This window comes from Lotus japonicus, chromosome 1 (genome assembly GCF_012489685.1).
Source record: "Lotus japonicus ecotype B-129 chromosome 1, LjGifu_v1.2".
Lineage (NCBI taxonomy): Eukaryota > Viridiplantae > Streptophyta > Magnoliopsida > Fabales > Fabaceae > Lotus > Lotus japonicus.
Window position 1 is genome coordinate 86,268,732 of NC_080041.1, and position 10,929 is coordinate 86,279,660.

Sequence of the window (10,929 nt, forward strand, 5' to 3'; positions counted from 1 at the left end):
CGAATTGAGTGGTACATATTCAAACACAGTTACCCGAGAATCATAAAAGCCAAACACTACTGACCTAACACCACGGACAAATTATTAAAGCAAACACTACAGACTTGACACCACTGGTGGATTTGAAATAAGTTATCAACCAGAGTTAATTATCGGAAAAAGACAAGATTCGAATTGAGTGGCACATATTCAAACACAGTTACCCGAGAATCATAAAAGCCAAACACTACTGACCTAACACCACGGGCAAATTATTAAAGCAAACACTACAGACTTGACACCACTGGTGGATTTGAAATAAGTTATCAACCAGAGTTAATTATCGGAAAAGGACAAGATTCGAATTGAGTGGCACATATTCAAACACAGTTACCCGAGAATCATAAAAGCCAAACACTACTGACCTAACACCACGGGCAAATTATTAAAGCAAACACTACAGACTTGACACCACTGGTGGATTTGAAATAAGTTATCAACCAGAGTTAATTATCGGAAAAGGACAAGATTCGAATTGAGTGGCACATATTCAAACACAGTTACCCGAGAATCATAAAAGCCAAACACTACTGACCTAACACCACGGGCAAATTATTAAAGCAAACACTACAGACTTGACACCACTGGTGGATTTGAAATAAGTTATCAACCAGAGTTAATTATCGGAAAAGGACAAGATTCGAATTGAGTGGCACATATTCAAACACAGTTACCCGAGAATCATAAAAGCCAAACACTACTGACCTAACACCACGGGCAAATTATTAAAGCAGACACTACAGACTTGACACCACTGGTGGATTTGAAATAAGTTATCGGAAAAGGACAAGATTCGAATTGAATGGTACATATTCAAACACAGTTACCCATACATTAAAGCAAACATTACATAGCTGTCACCACTTGAAAATTATTAAAGCAAACATTAAAGCAAACACTACAGACTTCACACCACTGACAAGTTTGACCGATTACAGACAAAGACTCGCTTGAAATTAATTTCCAAATAGCTCTTTGGACAACTGCTCTAACAACTCTTTCTTACGGTCACTGAGATGCTCTTCCGAAGTTAGCTTTAGATACATACTAACTTTCTTAGCATTAGTCTTCTCTTTCATCGCATTAGTCTTCTCTTTCATCAATTCGTTAGTCTCTGCTTGCGCCGATGCTATCTTTTCCAATTTTTCAAGCTCTTTCTCCTTGAAATGGATATAAGAATCCCACTCTTTGTCCACCACCTCGTCGGCATCTTCTCTAATTTTCTTTTTACTCTTTTTTTTTGCTGCCTCCCTACCCATTGGACGAGGAATTGATCCTATAGAGTTTGAGCCACTTGCATCACTGTCGTGTGATCTCTTAGATCCACTACTTCTCGAGCCACTATTTCCTCCTACCTGACTACAAAAACGTGGTTGATCACGGAGAACGCGCCATTCTTCCATCAAAGTAAATTGACCAATCTTTTCACTTGCGTATAATTCCTGCGCTCTTGCGATAACATCATCCTCCGACCAACCGCTTCGATGCTCACGCTTAGCGCTATCATAAGCGCCAATCCATTTACCCAGTCTTGTGTTCATATAATTCCAACGGTTTCGGCAGGCAACCCAATCGCGCGGAGGATCGAATGAGCAATGCTCATTACAATACTCAGCAATATCTCTCCAAAATGTTTCTCCTTTCTGGTTTCTTCCGACAACACTGTTTGTTCCGCAATTAATCCACCCACTAATTAGCACTAGATTTTGTGCAGTGTTCCATGCGGGTAAATGGGCTTTTTTGCTCTTAGGAGTGATTTCATTGACTTCATTATCAGCTGACCCGCCACCAAGATTGACTTGTGTTGAAAATTCCGGAAATTCCGCTACATCAACACTCGGAAAATTTTCAGGAACCACTAGCATATAACCACTAGACTGAGGTGTTTGAGATGAATATCTCACAGATCCATAAGATGGATGAGAGTTTGGAACAATTGATGACTGGTTAAAATTTTGTATGTTTTGAGGAGGTTGGTACGAATATTGATTCGGATCTGGATAATAGTTTGGATTTCGAGGAGGTTGGTTGGAGATTTGATGTGGGACTTGATAATAGTTTGGATTTTGAGGACGTTGGTTGAACAATTGATGTGGGACTTGATAATTGGTGGGATTTTGAGGATGTTGGTAAGAAATTTGATTTGGATCTTCATAGTTGTTGTGGTTTTGGTTGTAAAATGGGTTGTTTGAAGAATTCTGGGTGTTGAAATGGGGATTGTTGGGATCCATTTCAATACAAATGCTAATAGATAGATAAATAAGATGGTGAGAGAGATAATAAGAGAGTGAAAAAACTTGGTTTTTTTTTTCTGTGTCCAAATCAAACGAACCAAGTCTCTATTTATAGAGAAAAAAAAATCATGAATTATGGTATAATTTTTTTTTTCAGAAATTTTTTTTTTTATGAAATAATTGAGTTCAAAAGATAAGGAAAAACGAAATCCGGACGGACCAACCAGAAGCAGCCACGTGGCAGGGGCTGAAAATTTTTCTCTCTCTCCCCTGCACGCGCCTTGTCTGGGCGTGCAGGCCACGCGCCTGCGGTGGCCACTGACCTCGCGCCACGTGGCACACCGCAGGCTCTTTCAACATGTTTAATTTTTTCAACAAAACCACCCTCTCTCTCCTCTTTCAACCAATTTCAACAAACCACTATACCTATTAAACACAATTAAACATGTTTCAACAAAGGATTCAACCATCCAATGGATGGTCTTAGATTCAAATACATTCACTTCTTCATCTCTGGTTGGCACAAAGTTGCAGAATGAACCAGAATGCAACAAAACAAGCCTGCAGATGCATTCATGATGGCCAACAACACAACACAGCACAAATACGGCAACACAGATGAGCAGTGTCTTTATCACGCCCCAATAAAGCTTGCCGTGAATTATTCACCTACAGAGTTAGGGTGAGATTCGCATTCTTTGAGAGCAAGATTTTTTTTTATGAAATTGTACGTACACCTTGAATACTTTACATTGAAGTGGCGAACGGTTGGTCTTCAACCACTTTTAATATCACACTTATGTACTGTTCATAAAAAAAAAATCCTGTGAACATGATTTTAGTAAGCATAAAAGAGCTCTTATATAACCGAGGTCCCATTCGGCTGGTTTCATAGTCTAAAGCATACGTCGAAAAAATTGAATAAATTGCCATACTCTAAAACAACCTCCACCTTATGAGGTTTCCTCTAACTGACCCAACCCAACCCACGGTGCTTCAGTTTAAATGACACCCTTGATTTAATAGTTTTTAAATTTTAATGGTTGAGATTAATTTAAATTAAGAGAAATCATTTATTTAATATATATTAATTTACTAAAAGACCCATACCACTTATCCTCTACCAACTTACCCCTTGACACCATTATTTCCGGTGACTTTCATTGTCCAACCCACCATTATTTCCGATGGCACCTTCACTGCTTCCCTTCTTCCCCCACCTCCAGACCAAAACAAGCCATTATTCATTTCAATCAAATAAACTAAATGAGGAAGCAAATCACTATCTATTTTCGATCAGCCAAAGAAACTCATTGTACAGGGGACCAAAACGCAGGTTCAGATGCAAAGTCATTTATGAGGTGGACAACAAAGAGACAAAAAATCAAGCAATTTTATCAGGCAAAAAAAATAATACTCAATCACCAAACCCACACACACATCAGAGAGCAATCTGACTAGGAAAGGAAGAGAAATCTCCAACATACATAACCATGAATTAGAAGCTTAGAATAAGGAGAAAAAAGGAAAAATGCACCAACCAAACAACAATTGCCCGCCCTAACACACTCAGAAATTCTCTCCTCACCTCCTCCAACAAAAACCAAACCAACAACTGTGATTCAATAATACCCATATCAGACCTGCGAGCTCCTTGTTCAGATCCGCCACCATCTCCGACCAGACACCACCAAAACTTCTAGATCCGCCACCAGCGAAACACGGGCGTGAGAGAGAGAGCCAGTGGAGGTGACATGAACAAAGGGCCAGATCGGTGGAGGAGAAAGACATGCAAAGGTCACCTGTGGTGGCCAGAGGAGGTGACTCTAAGACTAAGATTGGAAAAGCGACAACCATGGTGGATTGCTCTCTGATTTGTGAAAAGTGATGGCTTTTGATGTTTGGAAACTGGAAGTAAAAGATCTGGAAAGCTCAATTCCAACGGTGAAGAAAAGCTTGAACTCGTTGAAGGAGAAGATCTGGAAAGCTCAAATCTACAAGTTCTAGTGGTTAAGGATGAGATCCAGGTCATTGTGCGGCGGCAGTGGTGGCCGGTCAGACTTGGTGGTGGTTGTGTGGCAAGGCTTAGTGAGAGAAAAGGAGAAGGATGGAATGTGAAAAGAAAAAATGAACAATTTTGTAATTATGCTGTGAAACAGTAATTGGTCCACCGTGGGTCAGTTTGAAACTGACACACGGTAGATGCAGCCACCTTATGAAGACATAAAGAGAAAAATAATTTTTTATTTATGATGAGTGATGTAATAGAAAACAGAATAGAGAAATAAAAAGAGAATATGAGTGAAAATAAGATAGAAAAAAAAGTGAGATGGGAGTGAATCATAATTCAGAAAAATTAGATGCATATTCTTGCTTATCGCATTAATTAATGGGGGAGATGGAATTGAGGGATCCTCCTAAAATAAATGCTACCAACACTCATTTTGAGTTTATTGATAAAAATCATGTAGATTCTACGAAATTGAAGGTGAGACCATATGATTTAAGGTACTTGCTTGTGTGCCTTAAGCCAGGTCAGCGTATGATATATACCTGAGATAGCGTGTATCAACTAATTAAATCAATCTAGAGTGACATTAACTAAGCATTTCCCTCTCTTATTTTTTCAGTCAGATAAAAATTATTATTAATTTCAATTGATGTATTATTTGAGAATAACTTTCCTTCTCCCTTAGTTCTAAAAAAAACTTTCTTTTTTCGTTGAGTGAATTTCAAAATCTTTCGCATGAGTTCTTCTTCTTCCATCCTCTTCTCCTTAATGTTGATTCCAGGGAAAGACCCATTGAGAAGTTCGCAAATGGCGGTCATTGCTCCACTGAGAATAATACTGTTGTCGTTCGTTGCATCATGAACCATGAGGTCCTTTATTTTCCAACCACAGGGTCTTCTTATCTAACTTTCCGTGTCGTCGTTAAGCTGCTGCCAGATTACGGTGTCGATAGAGTTGCAGCCTTTGAGAAGACTGATGAAGAACCCGATAACTGTTGTGGGATCTTTTGTGGCTAGTGGAGTTCGCGAATTAGAGCTCCTCAACAAGAACGTAGGATTGAGACTAGTAACACTTCTCAAATGTTGAAGGAAAAGAATCTGACGACGAAGTCGTTGAGTTAGTGGTTTGGGCGGTGGTGACGAGATTGAGGTCATGGAGGTGAGAAAACAATTATCTTTGATCTATTGAATAATTTTACCTTCCACAATTGGATGAGTTGGGACAAGCCAAATGAGCCAACAACAACGAGTGTGTAGAGTGATCACATTTTGCTTTCATAATGTAACTCGAGGTCAAAGAGCACTTACATAATGTTTGTTTTAAATATTAGAACTAAAATTAAACAATAATGTAAGATTAAAAGCAAAAGTGCAATTAAGCTATATTTTATATTATATACGACTCGGACTATTGCGCATTTGCAACTGGATTCACGGTGCATGATCCCTTTGCAGCCGTTGGATATAGTATTTTTTAAATCAACATTGAAGATTAATGACCGACTACCTGGTTGGCTTGTCTCAAAGGTGACCCACGAATTTTTGTTAATTGCTCGTCACTTTGGTAATATGGTGATGCTGCCTTCATCTCGCCATATTCCTCTGATCGAGAGTAGTTTTGATAGCTTTGTCGATCTTCTTTTCCATGGCTTTGCCGAGATTCTGGTAGTCATGCATTTCGTTTTCCGCTAGGAAGAATGGCGCTATGCTTGAAAGGTTGTTTGAGAATGCATTGAAGATGTTTGTATAAATGTGTGACTGAGAATTTTTGCTAAGCATTTAGATGAATTCAACTTTAGTGAAGGATACATCCTGCATTAGTTTGTCACTAAGCCTTTTAGTATGGGGCTAACTGCTTTGTAGGTGTTTGTAGAAATGTGTGAGTGGGTATGTTAACCACGTGACTAAAAATGCAGTGTAAGTGTTTGTATAAGCAATGTTGCTAAGGTTTAAGCAATAAATGATTATGCTTGGTTAACATTCCCACTCACATTTTGCCTTTGTTTTATGGATTTTTTTTCGACGATGTCTTCGGTGGTACACTATGTTTAGTGACACACCGTGTACCTGTGGAAAAAAATATGAAAGTCCAAAAATACCCTGTACTAATATTGATATTCCATATCTATCATTTTGATTCCCTAACCTCTTCACCTTTCTCCTGGACGTTCTTGTTGAAGTTTTTTCAGATTTTTTTTCTTCAGTTCCTCTTCTTCTACTTCATCTGGGTTCCTCGGTAACAATTGGGTTCCATTGAAGGTTTTTCTTCTAATTTTTGTTTAAAAATTTGAGTTTATGGAAAGTTGCTACTTCCTATCTGTCCTCAGACACAAAGTAAAGAATAACATAACAGAAATCATCAGTCCCATTTTGCTCCAAAAAACTAACAACACAAAAGTTAAAGTTCCAGTTCTTGTATTGGAGAACGGAAACATGTCCTCTTAGATCTCTCTATCTATGGTGTTTCTTGGTTCTTTTTTCGGAGCTATGAGGATCAGGACAGAGGGCTAGGGAGAGAAGAAGGAGGGGTCGGTCATGGTGGATAGAGAAGGCTGACGCGGTGGAGTGTGGTAATAGTAACACAGGGGAGAGCTGTTGAAGATAATGATGGATTGAAATTGGACAGAAGGATATTTTAGTATATTCAAATTTTAATCACAAATAATCTCAGCCATATAATTTTTAATTATTATATCTAACTGTTATGGTTAAACTGAACCACCGTGATACACTTTTCAAGTGTACCACGGAAGACAACACCTTTTTTTTCCTTATAATTCTTGATTTGGGTCATGTGGAATTGACCGGCAGTTGATAGACTTCATAATCTACAGCTTACAAAATATCTTAAACCTCCAAGTGGGCCTGCATTTTGACAGTTCATAAATCGTAGTTTTCTCCGTAAAAAACGGAAGGTACAAATTGTGAGAAATTTGTTACAACATCCATTTTCACTAAAAAGAGAGGACCAGTCCCAAATACCAATGGCTGGTTTTTGTTGTACATGGAAAATAAAGATAGCAGGAGAAAAAATATGAGAGAAAATAAAAATAATTTTTGCAATAGATGATTTTTATTGATGTAACTGCTTAAATTTAAATACACTTGAAAAAAAAAAAAAAAAAGATAAAGCTCCATGATTTTGAAAACTGAGTCGCACATAATCAAAAGAAACATAAAAATTTCATCTTCTTACAAATTATATTGTAACTTATTTAAATTCAAATAAATTTGAAATCATCCAAAGACACATATTTAAGAAAGATTACACAACACATTAGAGATTATTTTGAAAATCACAAATATTGATGCCTCAATCATGTGCATCTTTTAGTAACTTGAACCTTCAAGCCATATCTCATACCCATAACTACAGAAAGCCTTGGGGTTATAGGATGATCTTCCATAACTTGTATGCGAAATTTGGGTATTATAGCAGCTGCAACCATCTTTAACATAATGAAGGTAATGCCTTTACCCAAACAACTTCTAGGCCCTGCATTGAAAGTTATGAACTTACTAGATGGCATGTGTATACTGTGCCCTTTCTCTGATATCCATCTCTCAGGCTTAAATTCCAAGTAGTCATCTCCCCATATTTGTTCCATCCTTCCCATTGAATACAAGATGTACAATATCTTCGTATTTGGACCAACATGGTGCCCACTTGGGAGCGTATCATGGTTGATTACATACTTGTGCTCAAAAGGTACAGGAGTAAAAAGCCTCAAGGCTTCACAGACAGCTCCATGGAGGTAAACTAGCTTATCAAGGTCGAGACAATTATCTTCTTGGATTAGACAATTATCTTTAATCTCTTGAATAATTTTACCTTCCACAATTGGATGAGTTGAGACAAGCCAAAAAAGCCAACTTAGACCTGCAGCGAGTGTGCCATTTCCTGCTGCCAAGAGGTTAATAGCAGTGTCTCTTAGAAACTTGTCACTCACTTTCCCATTTCCACTTCCTTCCTTGATTAGAGATTTTAACAAGTGAAAATCTGTTTCCTCCACTACTCCTTCACTCTGCTGATCTTCACGTTTGGAATACGCTATACATTGATGCAAGAATTGGTCAAGATTTTTTTGGGCTACATTGAAATTTCTCTCTAGACCAATTTGCAGCCATTTTTGCAGCTTCCATATAAATGTTGGAGTGATGTGCCTGTAGAATATTGCATCTTCCAGAATAGGCAAAGATTTTTCACAAGCAATCTCTGAGAGCTCTTGGAACCTGCTAGGGAGGCAATGAGGATCAAATCCAAATAGAGTGGTGCTGGTGGTGTCAAAGGTGAACCTCTCAAAGATATCTTGTAAGTCCACAGTGGCTCCTACTTTGGATATTTGAGTTAAAATTGGTAGTAGGCAATTCTCCACCTTCTTCTCAATGGTTTGTTGAAGGAAGATCTCAAAGCTTTTCTTTTGGAACATTGAGTGAAGCATTGCCCTCTGCTGTTTCCAATCATGAGAATCTGAATTAATAATACCATTTCCAAGAACTTCAAAGATGTCATGGAAATTGGGGCCTTTCCCGTAGTTTCCAAAATTCTTGCTTGTGATGTGGTTGACATTCGCGGGATCGCTGGTGAAGATAAAGTTGGTGTCTGTGAACCATGGTCCTTGAAACCTTAGAGTGCCTCCATGATGTTTCAAGACCAAAGTTATAAAATCATGGATATCTGACACATTACGCCAAACTGCTGGTAGCATACCAATGATTGGCCAATTTGGGAGAAGTACATCTCTATTGCGTCTATTGTGGATGGAAATGAAGAAGAAAATGGTTACAAATACTGTAAAACATTCTATCATGGCCATTATATGTTTTTATGTCGAGTCAATTAAGTATGTTTCAGATTGTGTATATGATGCAAGTAGATGATTGCTTATATAATATGTAGAATTGAAAATGGATCAACTTTCAACCATAACCCAACAAGTTTTTGGTGCATGGCTTTTATATAAGTGGTTCAGGAGTAGTAGATATATAAGTGTGATATAGAAAGTGGTTGAAAGGACTAGATTTTCATCACTTCAATGCATAGATTTTGTGGTCTACAATTGCACTACAATTTTTTTTACAGAGAGATAACTTGCTAGAAGAATGTATCTCACCCTAACTTTGTTAAAACACATGTGAATTGAATTTGAGCTTATACCACATTCCCTTAAAAAAAGAGTTATACCACATTAAAAAAGAACAGTGCTACTCTGCTCCAACAATTGTTAAACAAATTTTTTTGGAATGCCTTTGATAAAATATTTACGGAACTCACGAACGCCTGTTCGCGCCATGCTTTAGGAGAGTGAAGGAAAAATTATTGTTTAGCATTTCAAGTTGAATCAGTGGCAGAGTCAGGATTTTTGTGGAGTCGGAGCAACATTAGGCAGCGACTCTACTTTGGGTTCCGGTTGCACAACATTCACATTCTCAATACTTGCTCTATCAACCAAAAACTCGTACGTCATCTCTAAAATTTTAGATCTAAAGTTAATATTCTAGCAACAGTACAAGTTTTAGAAATGATGCACAAAACCCATAAATTCCCAATCATCTTCTTCTTCCTTCTCTTCCTCCTCCTCCTCCTCCCGCTCCATCCAATACCATCACCACCGAAAACCCTACCCAGCACCACCAGATCGCGAATCAGGAAGTAGATCGAGAAGCAAACCACGAATCAGCAAGCAAATCGAGATGAAAATCGCGAATCAGGAAGCACAAAGCCCATAATCGTTATTAGAAAACTAGATGCAGATCGAGAATCGGAAAACAAATCGCAGAATCTGAAATAGAAGACCTTGAACGAGAGAGAGAATGAGACAATATTTTTTGCCCAAGCTCCCCATTTTTTTTCACCCAAAAAGGGCCCAGCGACCCAAATAAATTTTTGTTTTTTTCACCATGGAGCCCGGGCAAGTGCCCAGAGAAGCCGGTCCTCGGTTCCTCCCTTGAGTTGAATAAAAACACATTCATTCTAATGACCCAAAAGGCATCAAGCATTTTCCATGAGGTAAATTGTGTGGTTTTTGAGTTCAAAAAAATAATTGTGTGGATTTTATAAACTAAAAAAACAAGTAACAAGTTACACTAAATCAAAAAGTAATACTCCCTCTGTTCCTTATTATAAAAATCAAGTGGAAGGTGCACCTTGGTCCTTTTTATAAGAACCAACTTGAAATTTGTGGTGTATTAATTATTTTTGTACAAGAATGCCTTTATTTTATTGAATTTTCTCTCTATTTCCACTTCTCATAGCATTAATGATGCATAAAAATTAAGAATAGTGGGTGGAGGGTAACTTTGGAAAATTAACATAAATTGAGAACTTATTTAATGGAATTACCTAAACTAACTAAATTTTTTAAAGAGTGTAAAGTGATTGCTTAGTTTTTATGTTAAGTAACTGAGAGAGTATAAGGTTAGGTTTTGAACCAGAAACTAGAAACACAGTGAATCAAAACTTAACTGTTCATCATATAAGGTACTTATACTAGTGTATTTTCCTGAACAAATCCAACCAGTCAAATAAAAAGAATAAGAGTACTTGAGCGCATATATATTACTCCCTCAGTTCCCTATTATAAGTCACATTTTTTGAGTTTTTCTTGTCTCGTAATATAAGTCACTTTAAATTATCTATGAAGCA

General features: G+C 37.6%; 2 protein-coding genes across 2 annotated transcripts; both read right to left on the reverse strand.

Annotated features, from left to right (window-relative positions):
- Window positions 1-174: 174 nt before the first annotated feature.
- LOC130709936 (glutathione S-transferase T3-like) lies at window positions 175-3,521 on the reverse strand. The gene is made up of 3 exons (XM_057559069.1): window positions 3,406-3,521; window positions 2,700-2,834; window positions 175-2,067 (listed from the first exon to the last, which is right to left on the reverse strand). The coding sequence occupies exons 1-3, from the start codon at window positions 3,519-3,521 to the stop codon at window positions 996-998; spliced, it is 1,323 nt and encodes a 440-aa protein (XP_057415052.1). The 3' UTR covers window positions 175-995.
- A 3,848-nt stretch (window positions 3,522-7,369) lies between these two features.
- Window positions 7,370-9,123, reverse strand: LOC130732167 (alkane hydroxylase MAH1-like). The gene has a single exon (XM_057584272.1). It carries the CDS (start codon window positions 9,098-9,100, stop codon window positions 7,601-7,603), a length of 1,500 nt encoding a protein of 499 aa, XP_057440255.1. The 5' UTR covers window positions 9,101-9,123; the 3' UTR covers window positions 7,370-7,600.
- Window positions 9,124-10,929: the final 1,806 nt, after the last annotated feature.